The sequence below is a fragment of the Impatiens glandulifera genome, chromosome 1, assembly GCF_907164915.1.
Source record: "Impatiens glandulifera chromosome 1, dImpGla2.1, whole genome shotgun sequence".
NCBI classification, from domain to species: domain Eukaryota; kingdom Viridiplantae; phylum Streptophyta; class Magnoliopsida; order Ericales; family Balsaminaceae; genus Impatiens; species Impatiens glandulifera.
The window spans coordinates 27118916-27139080 of record NC_061862.1 but is presented as its reverse complement, the minus strand read 5'-3'; the positions used below and the strand labels follow the sequence as shown (position 1 = coordinate 27139080).

Below are 20165 nucleotides of genomic sequence, written 5' to 3'. Positions count from 1 at the left end.
TTATATATCTACTCTTAAACTTTTATTAGGGGGAACATCAATTTTTTAGACAATATTGTTGAAGAGATTATTTTTCAACTTTCTGTCATCATGTAATTGTTTTTAATATTTAATATCTTAACTAGGTTGATTCAAATATGTTACATGAATGAATGTGTTTTTATAGAAGAAAATGAAAATAAAAAAAAAAAATTAAATGAGGTGAAATAAACCAAAAGCATATAAATCTAATTGCAAAACCATAAAACCTTTTGCCCAGTTTTAGAACCAGCCAGTCTCCATCTTCCCACCGCCATTTCGATCTGATCTTATTATACTTCAGAGATAGAAGCTGCAAGAAGGGAAAAGTTATCGGTCGCGATTTTTTCCTTACAGGATTCTTCAAGTCGGTTGTGAGCTATGGGAAAGGGCGAGAAGAAAGGACCAGGGAGAGCGCTTGTGAAGCGCCACAACCAAATGATACAGCAATCGAAGGAGAAAGGTCACTCCCACAGGAATGTGCTCGAATCGGTCATCGATGTCAACGATATTGACGCTGTTATCGACCAGGCTGATGAGACGGCTCGCCTATTCTCCAATGACCACGCCGTGCCCAACCTCCTTGTTGATCCGTATGTAATTTGCAGTTTTTGTGTGCTTATAAGGTCATGTTAAAATAAGTACTGTTCAAGACCTTATTGGCTAGTAATTTCGATAAGATAGTATATTATGAATGACAGCCTAATTGTTTGGTTAAACCAAGGAAGTCCATTCATTCGTTAGATCACTCTGTAAGATTTTCAGGATGTTTACTTGTTTTGTCACATTTCTTGAAATCATTTTCTAGAGATACAACTGTCATGAAATTACTCTTATTTAGCAGCAAGCTATCACTATATATCTTCTGTTAAAGTCACTCTGATGTCTAATTTAAACTCTTTTGATGTCATGGAATAGGGATTCCAGCTCTAGTTTTAGTGACATGAAACCAGAAGAAATGAGGGAGCAACAAAAGAGAGAAGAAGCATTGCATGCTGGTAGTCTTCAAATTCCACGCAGGTATCTATTTGCTTATGCCTAGTGTAGATTTGACATCCATATATTCGTGTGGACTCAAAAACTGTTCTTTTTCAGGCCACCTTGGAATAAAAAAATGTCTGCAGTAGAACTCGATAACAGTGAAAGACATGCTTTCTTGGTTTGGAGACGTGCCCTTGCAAGGTTAGAGTTTGTCATTTGCATTCATATTTAGAGCTTAATCTTGCATATATGATTAGAATCTTACTTTTGAGAATTCTTAGAAATTAATGCCTTTATCCCCCTTTAAATAAATATTATAAAATATAAAATCTACATCAACTTATTATATGTATCTAATTGCATCCATTTAGATTACTCCCATAAAAATGCTTATTCCTTATCATAGAAAAACATGAATCATGCAGACTCATTGAGCTCTGTGGCTAATGAGTGATGGCAACTATATCACATCAGTGTGAATATACCAAAATTTTGTTTTGGCATTTTAGTTAACATTTATGATATGGCGCAGTAAATTTGAAGAAATTTATAGTATTGCATTGTGTACAAAAAGGTTCTCATTTCTCTCTTTAAACTTTTACAAAATTGGGATTTATCAAATAACATTTGGAGCTCTACATTTTTTTAATAAACCTTGTTTGATGAAGAAGTAAGGTTAATTATGTATTTTTGTTGATGATAGGATAAAGGGTTATTTTGATTAAATTCAGATAACCCTTCATCACACAAGGTCTTGAATAGTTTCATGGGAGAATTGTGACAAAAAATGTAATGCTTCTACGATGACATGGAGGTGCAATTTTCTTTTAAAAGGCTCATGTTAACCATATTGGCTGCTACTGTTAACCATTAATATTTTATTTTTTGTTAAGAGATTATGTCCATCTATTCTATATGTGGGATTATGGAAGTAGCTTCAAGCTTGGAGCCTGTTTCACTTGTTTTGGATTTCTTTTGCTAAATTGAGTATATATTAAGACCGGCGAAAAAAAACGGAGTTATATGAGGATGTTTCAAGTGTCAATATCTCCAATTCACTTGTTTTGGGGTTATTTTTCGAAAAGAGGGGAAATAGTGAATCATTGAATCTTAGAAACTTTAGTGGGAATATATTTAATTTACTCTGAATTCCCCATGGAAATGGAATTGATATTTCTAGTTTCAATTATGCATTGTTTATTTCTTCTTTGTCTTAAATCAGTTTTTAGCATATCTCTTTTGATATTTGTAGGCTCGAGGAGAATGAAAAACTTGTCCTTACTCCATTTGAGAAGAACCTAGACATATGGAGACAACTTTGGCGCGTGGTTGAGCGTAGTGATATGGTACCTACACATTTCCATACTTTATAACATATTTGGCTGCTCATATCCCGAGTTGGAATAAGATTGCTACATTGTTGAACCTTTTTTTGATTAGACAGACAAGCAAATGAGTAGTATTTTCTTTTTCAATTGCTAAAACGAAAACAATAAGACCAGGTAGTTGATTTTTTTTACTTATCTTTCTTTTGCAGTTGGTAATGGTTGTTGATGCTAGGGATCCACTCTTTTACAGGTGTCCTGATCTTGAGGTAAGACAGTTGTTTAGAGAAAATTCATCTTCAAATCCCGTTGATAGATAGCTCAAAGTGCGATTTTACCATTATTATGTCATTGAACATACAAATCCATTTACGGATCTATATGCTTCAATTAGAAGTGGAAGAATCGGGGGCTGGTATACCACCATAATGAAACTGCCTCTTATTTTGATTATTTAGAAATGATTTTTGGTTCCAATTTTCTATTCATATACATGCATTTATTTTCATTATGTGTGATTCATCATATATTTTGAAGGTGTATGCACGGGAAGTAAATGAGCACAAAAAAACACTGCTTCTTGTTAACAAGGCAGATCTTTTACCATTTTCAGTCAGGTAGTTAAGTTTTCTTTCTTAATGTTTTTCTTTTTCTTCCTGCCACTAAAACATTCTAACAGAAGCAGCAACTTCAAATATCTGTATCTATGGTGTGATGCAGAGAGGAGTGGGCTCAATACTTTCGTCAGAACGGGATACCCTTCCTATTCTGGTCAGCCAAAGCTGCTTCTGCCTCTCTAGAAGGGAAAACCGTGGAAGAGAAAGAAACTAGCTTGCAAGCGTCTGAAGATGCAAAGATTTACAGACGGGAAGAGCTTCTAGCCCGTTTACAATCCGAAGCAGAAGCTATAGTCTTGATGAGAAAGAGAACTTATTCTAGCGTTATGGTTGGCTTCGTTGGGTATCCCAATGTGGGTAAAAGTTCGACAATCAATGCATTGGTTGGTCAGAAAAAGACAGGTGTCACGTCAACACCTGGAAAGACTAAACATTTTCAAACGTTGATAATATCGGATAAACTAACTTTATGCGATTGTCCCGGTTTAGTCTTCCCTTCTTTCACGAGCTCTCGGTACGAGATGATTGCGTCAGGGGTGTTGCCAGTCGACAGAATGACGCAAAGTCGGGGAGCGGTTCAAGTGGTGGCGAATCGGGTTCCTAGAAATGTGATCGAGTCGGTTTATAAAATCACTCTGCCTAAACCCAAGCCTTACGAGCCACAGTCTAGGACGCCTCTGGCTTCGGAATTGTTGACGGCGTATTGTTCTTCACGAGGACTTAGGGATGAGACTCGAGGGGAGCGTCAGATTATGAAGGATTACATTGATGGAAAGTTGCCTCATTTCGAAATGCCTCCACAGAAAGAGAAGATTCACGAGGCTGAACCGGTTTCAGAAACTGCAGTGGCGGATGTTGGCGTGGTGGAGAATGTTTTGGATGATCTGAAGTCGTTTGATTTGGAAAATGGATTAGAGCTGAATAAATTGGCTTGAAGAATTTGAAACTAGGGTTGATAAATGTGAAAAAAGAATGAAATCATGCCTTTCACATCATCTTATAATACAATGTGAATGTGTGTGCAAAGGGAGAGACAACCCACATTTTGTATATTGTAGTGTATCACATGTATTGTCATTACCATCAAGATCTCATGTAATAAAACAAAACACATGTGAGTTTTATTCTATAGTAATGATCATAATTATGGAACTTAAGATTTGGACATTAGTTTATATGAAAATACTTCCAATCTTATTTGAATGTATTTTAATAATATGCATTAAGAAGGCTTGAATCTCCACCTTCTTTAGCACGAATTTTTTAGGGTATGCTCCCTGGTCTAGGGGGTGAAGATTATGGAGTTGGTTCATGATTTTTTTCTTATTTTGTCACAGTTGATTAAAGATGGGTTTTGAACTTTTGATTGGATAATATTCTCAAAAGTCTACGACACCCCGGAAAGATGCACAATTGGATTTTTTTTAGTCATTTATGAATTTTTTTGTTGTTGTTGAGATTCATTTTTAATAAGTTCTTGGTTACATCAACTATGTTTCTTTGACAATATATACTCTATTTACAAAGAAACTCAATAATAATTTATTTGATATAATATTAAATTATGTTGGATTAAATTAAGCTATGTAATTGGGTATTTTTTTTTAGTCAGTTATGAATTTTTTTAAGATTCATTTTTAATAAGTTGTTATTTCTGTCTGACACTAAAAAATACATCAACTATGTTTCTTTTACAATATATACTCTATTTTTAAAGAAACTCAATAATAATTTATTTGATATAATATTAAATTATGTTAGATAAAATATTAAATAAATGAAATAAATTTATGATTTATTCCTATTAATTAATTTTTAAGTTTTGTCGGACTAATTTATTTTTAAATTACTATTATAATAATATAAATAAATTATTGTATATATTAAACCTTTTAATCAATAATATTATTTCAATATTTCTCTTCAAGAACTTAATCAAATAATTTTTTTTGTTTATATTATCAATTTTAAAATCAAACTTGGTATCAGAGCTTATAAAAGAAAATTCTCAAAAACAATTTCAATGGAAAAACAATATCACTTCTCACTTATACCAATAATAATTAGAAACGTAAAACTTGTTAAACACAATTATATCTATTAGAAATTATAAGTTATTTCAATTATGATAGGTTATAATTTTATGGATATAGTAGAAGAGAATCTTAAAACTCCTGACAAATTTTTTCAAGAAATAGATGATCAAAAAAATACAATTAAAACATTAATCCAAAATTAAAAACATTAAACCAAAATTTAAACAAATGCGTATCCAAGATCAAATGGTACTTGCATGACTCTTTTCAACATTTACTGACGAGATTCGTCACAAGTCTCAAAATCATTTTCAGCGCAAAAATTTTGGGAAACCCTAAAAGGATCTATGTTTCTCAATAAAATAGTAGATTATTTCAGTTATGGAGTCAACTCCTAAACGCACATAAAGGTAGTGACTCTCTTTTTAACTTCATAAAACATATCAAAAACCTATCAGATGCACTTATTGCTGTCAGACAATATGTTTCTGATTAAGATTTGCAACTAACTCTACTCAACGGGCTCGAAGACGAATTTGACTCGATGATATGTGCTATAACTTTCGGACAAGGTCTATTGTTTAATGAGATGACAAACATCCTTCTAAATAATGAACAAAGACTCATATTCAAGAAAAGAAAATTCTATTATGAAAATATTTCGCCCTCAGACATTTCGGCGAATGTTACTTATATTTATGGACATGGAGGCGAAAAGAATCAAAGACAAAATCAAGACAATAATCGTCCGTAATGTAATTTTTGTCATAAAATTGGTCATCGCTCCGAAAGCTGTTTTTATAATTCACTTTGTCAAATATGTAATGTACAAGGACATAGTTCTCTCGAGTGCCCTTATTTTAATCCTTCTACAAATCCTACGATTATGTTAATTACATCGTCTACTATTGTAGATCCCACTTAGTGTCCAGATTTAGGTGTTACTGACCATATTACTTCTGATCTTAATATTTTACATGTACATACTCCTTATATAGGTACTCAAACTATTAAAGTTAGAAATGATATGCCTCTAAATATTTATAATATTGGTATCACTAAAATTTTAAATCAATAAAATCTCTCTACTTATGTAATATCTTACACGTTCCGGATATCACTAAAAATCTGATGAGTGTCGCGAGATTTTCATCAGATAATAACGTGATTTTTGAATTCCACATGAATGTTTGTCTTATAAAAACTGAGATACGAACACAATGTTTTTTAAGAGATTACTCAATTAAGGACTTTATTGCATTGACCCTATTGAAAGTTCGTTTTCAACATGTTCTAATAAATACGTGTTTATTAGTATTCAATCTCCAACTCAAATTTGACATTCACGACTTGGACATCCTTCTAGCTAATACATTTTTGCTTATATCACACTTTAAATTACTAGTTTCAGGTAGTAATACTATTTCTTTTTTTTGGATCATGTCAATATGGGAAAACACATAAATTACATTTTTTTGGTTTTGTCCATCCAAATTTTCTTAATCATATATGCAAACTTCACAAAGCAATTTACGATCTTAAACAATCTCCTCGTGTTTGGTATGCTACTCTCCGAATTGTTCTACTATCTCTTGATTTCATATAATCGAAATCTAACACGTCTCTCTTCACGTATCATACGCCTCAAATAACCTCATACTTTTTAGTATACGTGGACGATATTATTCTCACAGGCAACTCTAAATTGTTTCTAAAAAAATTATACTCCAATTAAATAAACTATTCCCTATTAAAGATATAAGTCAATTACATTACTTTTTGGAATGAAAACACTCGTACCAAAGATGATTTATTTCTTTGTCAATCCAAGTATGTTGACGCTATTCTAATTGGGCTTATATGCTTCAAGTAAAGCCACTATACACTCTTGTATTTGTTGGATCCTCTTTTTTAAAAGATGATGGTGATCTTTTATCTGATTCGTTTCTCTGTCGTAGTATAGTAGAGGCTCAATAATATCTTACATTCACTTGTCCTGAGTTAGCCTTTGCGGTCAATCGAGTTTGTCAATTCATGAAAACTCCCACTTCTTCTCATTGGGGAGCAATTAAACGTATTCTTTGGTATCTTTGGCGTACTCCTCGTCATGGGATCTATTTTCGTCCAATTTCACATTTCACTCTTGTTGCCTAATCTAATGTTGACGGAGCATGATGTCCTAATGATCATCGTTCAACAACTAGACTTTGTATTTTTTAGGTGACAATCTCATTTCTTGGAATTCTAAGAAATAACAAGTAATTGCTCGCTCTAGTACTAAATCTGAATATCGTGCTTTTGCATATACATTTGTTGATCTTTGTTGAATTCAATCTCTACTTAGTGAACTTCGAGTATTACTTTCTTCTTTCCCAGTTCTAAGATGTAATAATATTGGTATCGCATTTTTATCAGTCAACCCGATATTTCATGCTCGTACAAAATATATTGAAATGGATTTTTACTTTGTTCGAGAAAAAATTGTTCGTAAACAATTACTCATTCAGTACATTTTTACTGAAGATCGAGTGACTGATATTTTTACCAAAGGTCTTGCTTCTCATCGAATTGCTCTTACGGTTTGTGCCTCACCATTTCGCTTGAAGATGATGATAAAATATTATACAAATGAGAGAAATCTATGATCTATCTCCTATTAATTAGGCTATATATTAATTAATTATTTTTTTTATTATTATTAATATAAATAGACAAATTATTTTAAATATTAAACATTCAATCAATAATATTATTTCAATCTTTTTTTTAAAACTTAATCAAATAGTCCTGGTTTATTATAATTCATCAAATAAATTAAGCTATCTAATATGATAATATAATTTATTATTTAATTTTAAAAGTTAAGAATATGAAATTAGGTTTAGTTGATAATTTTGTTTATAAATATTTAATTATTTAAATTTATATTAAATTAATTAATTAAAAATAATTGATTTAAATATATAAGATAAATTAATTTCATAATATAATATAAACTATAATTAATTCTTGGAAAATTAAATTAAATGTATAGACCCTAAAAGTAATTGTTTTTATAACAAAAACACAACCTAATGAGGTTAGTTTGATATTGGGTTATTTAGTATTTTATTAAGTTTTTTTTGAAAATATATTGTTTTATAAAAAATAGGTTATTTAAGTCTTTAATTATTTGTATGATTATAATATATATTTTTATTTTAAATTCAATCTTGTATTTAAATTTTTTATAAAAAATTATAGTATTTTAATTACAAAATAAGTGGTTGAATGAAAAAAGGATATGTAATTTTTTTTTTATAAAAAAAACTAACATCAAACCTGTTTTTACAGCTTTTTTTATATTGAAATATTTTAAAACTATTATTAGATTTTGAAAAAAAATGACTTCATAACAAAATATATTACTTGAGTTTTTAATTTATTAAATTATAATAATATTTTATAATTTAAATTTAAATTTTATAAAAGTTCACTAAGCTAATTTTATCTTAGATTTTTTAAGTATTTTTAAAAATTTTATTATATTTTTTAACGGTTAATTAATTAAAATATTATTATTTTAATCTTTATATAATATGAAGTTATTAAATTTAGAGATATTTTAAATAAATAGTTTAAAAATTAGAATGGATAAATCTGAATTTAAAAAATATCTACATCAAACAAGCTCTAATGGATCATATTAACAGTTGTCGTATTAGCATAATAGATAAAATTATTGACCCCACATCGCACAAATATAAACATAATTGTGTGTGAGAGATAAAAAGAACACTACAAATAAAAATTAACATATTTGTGTGAATGAGTTCAAAATAAAATAATTGATTCTATTTGACCCACTACTAAATTACACACGATAATAATAATAATATTTTTTAGTATTTAAATTTTATATTTATTAGAAAAAAAATTAAATACTTATACAATTATCTCACATGCACAAATAATAGATCATTTAAATATATTTACTATAAAAAATATTTAATATATATTTTTTAATTAAATATTAATATATAAAATTCTATGTTTATTTTTTTCATAAATTTCTTTTATATATATATTTTTTTAGCATTCATTATTAATTATTTTTTTTTCTCTTTTAGATTTTTTTTATATTAATATTGATTATTAATTATTTTAAAGTTATTTTATTTGGTCTCAATGGTGGAATATAAAATGACTTATCATTTCAACAATAAAAATCTTTCAACACAAAAATAAATTAATTAATAATCAAAAATTGAATAATAATAACAACTTATTCATCAAATAACAAAAGAGTAATAAATCAAATATTAGACAAAATAATATTTTTTATTATTACTATAAGTCATGAATAAAAAATTATTAATTTCATTTTTTTTTTGTTAATATTAAATTAAATAAAAAAAATTATTTATAAAAATATTACAGTGAAACACAAAATTTATAAATAAATTGTTAAAATTTTCTAAAAAATGAGATTTTAAGAATTAAAAGAAATAAAAATTGATATAAGAAAGAAAGTGAAATAAAAATAATAATATTATAATAATAATAATTTTAAGAATGAAAAAAATTTAAATAATAAAAGAAGAAAAAAATTATATTAATATTTAATTAATAAATATATAAATAAAAATTAATTCTGGTTTATCAATGCTAAATAAATCTATTTTTTATAGTACATTGGTTTAAATGAACTTTTATTAATACATATCATTTAAGTCACTTTTTTTTTTTTTGGGTTTTATCCATATTAAATAAACTTTCAATAACAATTAAAAAAGAGTGAGTTAATTTATTTATCTTGTAACTTTTTAAATAGAAAGGTTAAGTATTTTTTATAGTTATCTGTTAAATTATTATATTATTATTTTAAAATTATGAAATAATATCAAACTCACTCATGGATGATGAATAATGAGTTCTCTATCAAATTATATTTATTAGTGTCCCATTCTAAATAAGAAATTATGAACTTTGATCTATGAGTTAAAATATTTTTAATTTATTATGTCAATAACTATCAAATTTAATGTCTTTATTAATAAATAGGACTTAAAAATAGTTATTAGTGATGTGAAATGATATAGAAAAGTTTCTTAAAAACTAGACTTTGCCATAAATATATGACTTTCTTTCTCTTTCCATGAAACCAAATCTTCATTTTCTACCAACTCCTTTTTACTATCTTTATCTTTCTCTCTCCTAAATCTTCTACCAATATTCGCTCCATATTTAGACAATATTTTAAAACCTCATACAAATTTATGATTCTTCACTTTCTTCCTCTTTTATATGTTTTTGTTGCGTGTCAAATTTTAGTTTCTAACATCACCATTCAAATATTATCAACACCCATACAATACAATGAAAAATCTTATTTAGTTTTGTCATCACATTTTACAATCATATTAATTAATGATATCAAAATAAAGTAATCTTAATTTGAAGTTATTTTAGTTAATACATAATCACACATCATTTCATTCATTTTATCATTAATCAATTCATTCATTAATTAAAATATTTTAATTATTTTAAAAGTGTATCATTATGATCTTATTCGGTTTTAAATTATTCAAATAACAAATAAAAAAAAATTAAACATTATTTCATTATTATTTTCATTCATTAAATCATTTAATTCATTAATCAAAATACTTAAATACTCACTATTTTAATTTTTTATTTTATTTATATATATTAATATCTTTTAAATATTTTTACTAAAAAAAACATTCTATTTTTTCAAAATTATCACTAATTATCATTTTTTTCTCTTTAAGATTATTTAAATAATCTCCACCGAACAAAGTCTATATATTAATACAATTTTACATTTATTTTGAAAATAAAAATATAAAATACAAATTTCCTCAAAATCACTTATCATCAACAATTTTTAAATAAACTAAAAAAGACCTTATCCAACAAGCTCTTGGTTTGTTTTGTTCTTATTAATACAAATTTTTATAAGAGTTAATTTTGATAATTTAAATGATAAAAATTTAGTTTAAAATATTAAATTTAACTGAATTTATTGAATTAAGATCACTTTAAATTGAAGTATAATTACATATTAAATTGAAATAATATATATATATATATATGATCAATGAAAAGAGTTTTTGGCTAATAAATCAAAGATCCCATGTAGAATTTTAACTAAAAAAAATGTAAACAAACAGGTCATAAGAATGACTATGTCCAAGACCAAGACCAAGAGTTAGCTAGCTACTTGGGATATTAGTTATAAGTATAGGATTCCTTACGCTGACTTTGTTCGAACATAACATTTAACGATGTTTTTTTGAGAAGAATCATTAAACAAATGGTTCATAAATTTTCCGTAAAAAAGAAAACTTCAGATCTAATTAAATTATATATTTATTATACTGAACCCAGAAACTGTAGAGAGAGAGAAGTGGCAATCACCATCAGACAAACATGGTTGTGAATATCTATCTGGTTTTAGTGAGAGAAACGAGGTATAGTTAGAGTGTGTGTGTTTGTGTGTGTGATTGTTGCTTTGATTTTGAGTTTTTTCTGTGTCGTCTTCTCAATGGAAAGTAACTAATCACACACAGAGAGAGAAGTGGGGGAACTACAAAAAAGATACCTAGTTCTATCTATCTATCTATCTATCTATTGAAATTAATCCAGGATTGAAGGAAGGAAAGAAGGAAAGAAAGAAAGAAAGAAAGGTAGGGTTTTTCAATTTATTCTCTTTTTGCCCGCTAATTGGATTAGGTATGTTATTATCTCAGAATTATTCAACTTTTCGATCTTCCCAAGTACCCACTTCCTTTTGAAGTCGTCTCCAATACAGAACAACATCATGGACGTCGATTCAACTACTGGGTCCAAGACTGATCAAGATCCCGTCGATGAAAACCTCAACGGCACCGTCTCCGACGACTCGGAACAATCTCCGGTGACTTCTGGATCTCCATCGCAGCCAGGCTCACCTAAGCAACAACCCAGCTCGGTTGCAGGTCCGAGATGGGCGCCGACGTATTCGGTAGTTGACGCAGTTATAGAGAAGAAAGAAGACGGACCAGGTCCGAGATGCGGTCATACATTGACGGCTGTTTCGCCTATTGGTGAAGAAGGAACGCCGGGTTATATTGGTCCAAAATTGATTTTGTTTGGTGGTGCCACTGCTCTTGAAGGCAACTCTGCTGCTCCAGGGACTCCATCTTCAGCTGGAAGTGCCGGAATAAGTATGTCTTTTTGTTTTTTTTTAAACTAATTCAACATTTAGGAAATCTTTATGCAATCTTCTTACAATTCGTATTACAGGGTTAGCTGGAGCTACAGCTGATATACACTTGTATGATATAATGTCAAATAGATGGAGTAGGATAACGCCATTTGGAGAGCCTCCTACGCCAAGGGCAGCTCATGTGGCAACGGCTGTGGGTACTATGGTGGTTATTCAGGTTGCTAAATGTGCCACTTTATGTATTTTTATCTTATTTCAATTTGAGCTAAGCTAGTAATTTGAAAATCATACAGGGTGGGATTGGTCCAGCTGGTTTGTCGGCTGAAGATCTTCATGTTCTTGATCTCACACAGCAGAAACCGCGATGGCATCGGTTAGACCTTTTTAAAATCTAGCAATTTTTGTTATCTTTCATCTTTTTCATGTTGTAAAGTATAGATGTACTGTGTTATGTAGGGTTGTCGTTCAAGGTCCGGGACCAGGTTCAAGATACGGGCATGCTATGGCTCTTGTAGGCCAAAGATATCTCATGGCGATAGGTGGAAATGACGGTATGTAATAATATGTGCTTTAGTCTTTAATCTTCCATTTGCTTCATTCATGCTCTTATTAGTTCCTCAAGTAATTTGTTGATTTACTTATGTCCAGGAAAGCGACCGTTGGCTGATGTATGGGCCCTTGATACAGCTGCGAAACCATACGAATGGCGGAAAATAGAACCGGAAGGGGAAGGTCCACCACCTTGCATGTAAATATCAACTGCCCTTTTGTGCTTATGTTTTGGGGGGATTTAATATGTTCCTTTATCACACCCTTTTGAACTTGTTTGATGTAGTTTATTTTTGTTTCTTATAAATAAACCGATTTTTGAAAAACCAAAAAGAGACAAGAGGCTGCATGACAATATTGACAGTAATTTTTGTTGGGAATTCCTAGAATAATCAGTTATTAGTAATTATTTTCAAGAAGATATCCGGCTAGCATTCCATCTAAGAAGTTGGCTCCATATGGAATTCTAAGAACTTGTTTAATGTATTTTTGTTTTGGAAGAAAACATTGTTTGATGAGAAAGTGGTATTTGGGGTTAAATGAAAAATATCCTTTGTATTTAAAATGTTACAAAAATATGCAAAAATCTTCACTGTAATGCTTATGTTTTTTCTTGACAACTTGTGTCTATAAGATTATCTCTTCTTTAGAAGAATCCATTTTGAAGCACTTTGGAGTTTCTATGGAATGGATATCCATAATCTGTATTTCCGGTTTCTTGTTTCCTTAAAGGGCATGACTCACACTAGCATATGATATACTCCCGTTCTCCCAGTTAATAACTCGCTCTTCTTTTGACTAGGTATGCAACAGCAAGTGCACGCTCAGATGGTCTTCTTCTTCTTTGTGGAGGAAGAGATGCTAATAGTGTGGTAGGTTATCAGATATGCTTCTTTGGGAAAATTATTGATGTCAAATGGTAGAAATTTGTAGTCAACTTATATTCTAGATATATTTCCGTTTCCCATAATCGTTTAACTTTCCAATTTTCTACTTTTAATTATCACTCTATTGTTTTTTTGGAAAAAAGTTCTTTGAGAACTTTTTTTTACTAGTGATTTGCATAGACCTGAATCCCATATATGTCTTCTTAGTTATCTTCTTTAGTAGAAATTGTTCTGCCTACTATATTTCAGTTTTAGGTTATATAAGAATCTGTTTCCTTTTCTTTGCTTTAATTACCGTATTTTTACAGACTTAATAATACAGATGACCACATCTTTGTTTTTTAGTTGTTTGGGATGTTCTTATGTAAACAGTATCATTTTCCTGGATACTAACTATTTGACTTGTGACAGCCATTAGCTAGTGCATATGGACTCGCAAAACATAGAGATGGTCGATGGGAATGGGCTATTGCTCCTGGTGTCTCACCATCACCAAGATACCAGCATGCTGCTGTAAGTCTTTATCCCACTCTTAAATGTTATTGTATGTCATTTTCAAAATATGTTACTAATGTAATTCTATTTAGGTTTTCGTCAATGCACGCCTTCACGTATCAGGTGGTTCCCTTGGCGGTGGAAGAATGGTTGAAGATTCATCAAGTATTGCTGGTTAGTTAATTGGATGTTATGTCCTATTTGGTTTATGTTGCATGAACTTCTTGTAAGCGGTCATTAAATAGCTAGTTGAATGCATTGTTTCTTTATTTTATTTTTTTAATTAAGGAGAACTAGCATATACCCCACAGCCATGGAAGTACGCTTCCATTCAAAGATGAATGCATTGTTTCTCTTTACCTATTTATAGGATTAAGTTCACTTGTGAGGTCTAGTTACAGCCTTCCTTATTGGAGTCAATTTACATGGTCTATCACATTTTCACAACTCTTGCAGTTCTGGACACTGCTGCCGGAGTTTGGTGTGATACTAAGTCTGTTGTTACCAGTCCCAGGACAGGCAGATACAGTGCTGATGCTGCTGGTGGAGATGCTGCAGTTGAACTGACTAGACGTTGTAGGCATGCTGCTGCAGCTTGTGGTGACTTAATCTTCATCTATGGAGGTTTACGTGGTGGTAAGTGATGAATGAACACCATATGGGAACACTTACTATTTTTGTTTTCTGGAACTGGATCTGAATCTGAATATACAGAAACGTTTAGAAACTAAGCATAGATTTAAAAAGTGTTTCCATATGGGGCACAATCTTACATGTCACAATTCTTAAAATGAATGCTTCATCGTTTACAGGGGTATTATTGGATGACTTACTAGTCGCTGAAGATCTGGCTGCAGCCGAGACAACTAGTGCAGCTTCACATGCTGCAGCTGCAGCAGCATGTAGTTTATCAGCAGGGAGAATGCCAGGAAAGTACGCATTTTCTGATGAAAGGACTAGACAGGCAAGTCCTGAAGGAGCTCCAGATGGAGCAGTTGTGCTGGGCAATCCTGTAGCTTCTGCTGTAAATGGTGACGTGTATAGTGACATAAGCACTGAAAATGCATCACTTCCTTCTAGGTTATACGTCATTATTTGTCTGTAACTTTCTTAAATGTTTCATAAGTTAGGAAAAACTTCTAAAGATCTGAACTTACAGGAGATTGAGCAAAGGTGTAGAATACTTAGTTGAGGCCTCGGCTGCTGAAGCAGAAGCAATTAGTGCTACATTAGCTGCTGCCAAAGCTCGTCAAATCAATGGAGAAGTTGAATTGCCTGACAGAGATCGTGGGGCTGAGGCCACTCCCAGTGGGAAGCAGATATCTACTTTAATCAAACCAGAGTCTGCTATGACAAATAATTCAGCACCTGCTGGAGTGAGATTGCATCATCGAGCTGTCAGTATTAAGAGCTTTAACTTTCATATTGTTTTCCCCCAAATTTGTATATAATCATCATATTTCATGATAATTTAATTCTGTACAGGTAGTTGTAGCTGCAGAAACTGGCGGGGCTTTAGGTGGCATGGTCAGACAGCTTTCAATTGATCAGTTTGAAAATGAAGGACGGCGAGTCAGCTACGGGACGCCTGAGAATGCAACAGCTGCAAGAAAATTGCTGGACAGGCAAATGTCAGTCAGCAGTGTGCCCAAAAAGGTACAGATATTACTTAGTTTCTGGAATCCCTATTTCCGTGTCAGGAACTGTTAACCAATATCATTTTTAAGGGAGATATATTGGGCGATGTTTCTGCTGATACACTTGGATACTAAAAATTTGCATTCAAAAACGTATTTGGATGGGATTATGTTTGGCAAGTAATTATTTCTGTATCTGTCGGGTACAGATCCAGAAACACCTATAATGCAATGGATTGCCAAGACTTTCCCATGCAAAATTAAACATTTTCGTTACTAAACAATGGATCATAAATCCAACAAAAAAAATGTTTTAAAATGCATCTACATATGTATCTTAATTCACATGTAGGTTTCTCAGCCATATCTAGATTAAGAGGTGTTTCCAGTGGGGGTCATATGAAACATTTTGGCATTTAAGAGTGGTGCACGTGATCCTTTTTATCTATTGTTGAGTTTGACATTTTAATAGTGATTGCAACTTCTTTACTTTTTGAGAGTTAGTGGCTGAAACTTCAAATGTTAACAATCCTGCAAAATCTTGTCATAATGTTATCTCATTTCACTGTGTTTGATAAGTTATTTTTTCAACATTTTAATACTGTTTTAATTATTTTCAGTTTGATCCTAAAACCTTAATCTTTTGAAAAATTCACTAAGACGTATCCAAAAACGTGTCCAAGCCGTATCCAAACCGTATCGGATTGGTCAACCCTACAGAAAGTTAACAATACCTATTTTGCCGTATCCGATACCCGTTTTGGCGTATCGTATCGGATACTCCAATTATTTTTTTCCGGAGTATCGGTGCTACTTAGTTGATAACTCTTTCAGTGTGTTTTAAGTGGAGTTTGATTGTCTAAAAGTGTGAGATCTTATAATCCTGGTAATAAATTCACGAAATTTTATAATTAGCCAGAAAGGATATTCATAAATACATGATGACATAGCTTTGAATTTCCTAGATTACTTTAATAATTATTTTGATAAAGAACTAACATTTGAACGCATCTTGCGCTCTTTTTAATAAAAGTTGACCTTTTTAAAAAAAAAATTATTCTGTTAAAGAAAAAGGCTTTGTTAACATAGAAATTGTAGCCTTCCCTATTGAATAAAGCACTTGGGATAATAATCTAATGGACATTTTGATTTCCCTTCATTATTCAGGTAATTGCACACCTTCTGAAACCTCGTGGATGGAAGCCTCCTGTTCGAAGACAGTTTTTCTTGGACTGCAATGAAATAGCAGATCTTTGTGATAGTGCTGAACGTATATTTACCTTGGAACCAAGTGTTCTACAACTTAGAGCGCCTATCAAGATATTTGGTGATTTACACGGACAATTTGGGGATCTTATGCGCCTTTTTGATGAATATGGTTCTCCTTCAACTGCTGGAGATATATCGTATGCATCTTTAATTAACTAGCTCTCTTTTTAAGTATTATTATTATAAAAGTACTTATATATTTTCTTAACCAATGTTAGAGATTTTTCTTTACATAATTGTATAAAGAGCTAAGATGATAAAAGTTTTTACTAATGATTAGAGAAGAGAAGTAAATATAACATAAATAAATGAATAGTTGTTAGATTCAAAGTACTGTTTACCATTATATTTTTTTTATAGTAACATTCTATGTATTTTTTCTTATTTCTTTAACTAGTTCTTTCTATAGTTGATGAAAAAATCTGTGTTTCTCTTTACTTATGTCTCCTTTAAATAATGAAATGATAACTGGATAGGAAAACTAGTTATAATCAAAATCTAATCTCTTTCATTCATAGTTAAGTAAACAAGACTTCACTTAATAGAAGTAAAAATAAAAGCTTGCTTTAATGAGAAAAATCATACAATGCTTAATTATTAGTCTAGTTTAGCTTGTTTTAGTTCTTAGCGAAACACTACTAAGCTATTAAGTTTCTAATTTTCGTATTAGAGGCATTTTGTTACGGAATTGTGATTAGGGTTCCGAAAGTCCATGGAACACTTAATAATATATGATTAATGATGTTTCTGATTTACTCTGATGCTAATTGTATATAATTGACTATCTCAGATATATCGATTATCTCTTCTTAGGAGATTATGTTGATCGGGGCCAGCATAGCTTGGAGACTATCACACTTCTACTATCTCTAAAGGTATATTTAATTGCATATTTTGGTACTACTTGAATACCTTGTTTATTGTCTGTCAATTGATAAATGGCGGTTGGATTACGTGGTGGTAGGTGGAGTATCCTCATAATGTTCATTTAATTCGCGGGAATCATGAAGCTGCAGATATCAATGCACTTTTTGGCTTCCGAATTGAGTGCATTGAGCGAATGGTGAGAAAAATAATAGCAAAATGTGCTTTTACACTGTTTTGCAAATAATATATGTTTTTTTTGTTGTTCAACTTTGTAAAACAGGGTGAGAGGGATGGAATCTGGACTTGGCATAGAATAAACAGATTGTTCAACTGGCTTCCTCTTGCAGCGCTTATTGAAAAGAAAATCATATGCATGCATGGTGGCATTGGAAGATCAATAAATCATGTCGAACAAATCGAGAATATTCAGCGCCCAATAACCATGGAAGCTGGATCCATTGTTCTAATGGATTTGTTGTGGTTGGTACATGCGACCATTCTTGACTTTTCTTTGGTTATGCCTGCCCTGAGAAATTGATTTTTTTGTTTCGACTTTTGTAGGTCTGACCCAACTGAAAATGATAGCGTGGAAGGATTACGACCAAATGCCAGAGGACCCGGTTTAGTTACTTTTGGGGTATGTGATTATTACAACTCTTGCAGTCGTCTCTTGTATTTAAACATGAAATGATTTTTTTTCTTTGAATGTGGGAGTGGCAGCCTGACCGTGTGATGGAGTTCTGCAATAACAATGACCTTCAGTTAATTGTACGAGCCCACGAATGTGTGATGGATGGATTTGAGCGTTTTGCACAAGGTCACCTAATTACCCTCTTCTCAGCCACCAATTATTGCGGTAACTTTGCTTTTTCCTAAATTGAAGCACACAAACTAAACTGTTTTTGTTTTGGAGAAAGATTTATTTTGTTTTCTTGTGTAGGTACTGCAAACAATGCAGGGGCAATCCTAGTTTTAGGTAGAGACCTTGTAGTAGTTCCTAAACTGATTCATCCATTGCCACCTGCAATCACATCACCAGAAACATCTCCTGAACACCACCACCACCACATAGAAGATACATGGATGCAGGTATATTCCATTTTTTTATTTTTGTTTTTGCTAATAACACTTTCTAGTAGTAGGTAGTAAGTAGTCTATAACTAACCAGGTTATTATTATTCATCATCATTTTTTTTTGTGTGGGGGTGAAATTAGGAGCTTAATGCTAACAGGCCACCAACACCAACTCGAGGCCATCCTCAAGCATCAACCGACCGCGGTGGTTCTCTTGCTTGGATTTAGGATCATCATCATCTCACTTTCCTTATATGGTTGTGCTCTGTACCAGAGATACAATTGCCTATGTTTGGAGGAGAAAAGCCATTTTAGTTTCGATGGGTTAGGGTGAATCCAAATGAAGCTTAAGATGTAACATTTTAGTCAGTCATAGGCATATATATATATATATATATTCATTTCCAAGCGGGTGGGGGAGTGGCCATCTGGAGATTTCTCCATTTGTATATTTGTGCCAGATAGTAGAGTGGAAGAGGATAAATATTGGTTATGGTCATATTTGTTCTAGTTGGTGATTTGTATCATTTTGGCCTCTCTATTTTTTGTTTTTGTTTTGTTTTGTTTTTGTTTTTGTTTTTGTTGTTGTTGTTGTTGTTGGTATCATCGGTTGGAAGATAGATATAAGAAGGTTGGTCATTGTGTGAATGTAGTAGGGGGGTATGAAGAAGAAGAAGAAGGAAGAGTCTTTGTTTTTTGAGTTATTATTATTCATGTTGTAACAATAGATAAAATGTTTTGTAATTTGTTATTTTGTTGCTCTACAATATTTTTACAAATTGGTATTCACACTTACTATTTTTATTTTCATACCTTTCTTATTTGGTTTTACATTTTGCTCAAATTTTATTTTCTTTTGAGATCTCAATACCAACTCACAAAGGGTTGTTCATATGAAATCCCCCCTAATTTTGGTTCTAAAATTTGAGTATAAATGCAATTTGTCAGTTAAATTAATATAAAAATAAGTAAAATGTAATATTTTTATAAGTAAAATTAAATAAAAGTGTCCCTATAATATATATTTAAATATAGAATAAAAATTACGGTTCGATTCTCACTAAAAATAAAAAGTTTCGAAAGTTTCGAATTTTTGGTACGTTTTAAGTTAAAGTTATAATTTTGAGATTATAGTTCCAAAATTAAATATATATATTTAAATATAAAAAAAAATTTAATTTATTTATTTTTAAT

General features: G+C 31.1%; 2 protein-coding genes across 2 annotated transcripts; both read left to right on the top strand.

The window, feature by feature from the left end:
• The first annotated feature begins 276 nt into the window (after window positions 1–276).
• Window positions 277–4098, top strand: LOC124922258 (GTPase LSG1-1). Its single transcript, XM_047462994.1, has 7 exons — window positions 277–611; window positions 937–1038; window positions 1114–1200; window positions 2252–2345; window positions 2537–2593; window positions 2862–2941; window positions 3045–4098. Exons 1-7 carry the CDS (start codon window positions 400–402, stop codon window positions 3874–3876), a joined length of 1464 nt encoding a protein of 487 aa, XP_047318950.1. The 5' UTR covers window positions 277–399; the 3' UTR covers window positions 3877–4098.
• A 7290-nt stretch (window positions 4099–11388) lies between these two features.
• LOC124921145 (serine/threonine-protein phosphatase BSL3) lies at window positions 11389–19781 on the top strand. Its single transcript, XM_047461763.1, has 20 exons — window positions 11389–12191; window positions 12271–12410; window positions 12487–12566; window positions 12650–12744; window positions 12842–12941; window positions 13545–13614; window positions 14041–14142; window positions 14217–14298; window positions 14581–14760; window positions 14937–15204; window positions 15284–15521; window positions 15610–15780; window positions 16929–17167; window positions 17821–17905; window positions 17995–18093; window positions 18178–18377; window positions 18459–18534; window positions 18618–18753; window positions 18838–18986; window positions 19113–19781. Exons 1-20 carry the CDS (start codon window positions 11807–11809, stop codon window positions 19197–19199), a joined length of 2982 nt encoding a protein of 993 aa, XP_047317719.1. The 5' UTR covers window positions 11389–11806; the 3' UTR covers window positions 19200–19781.
• Window positions 19782–20165: the final 384 nt, after the last annotated feature.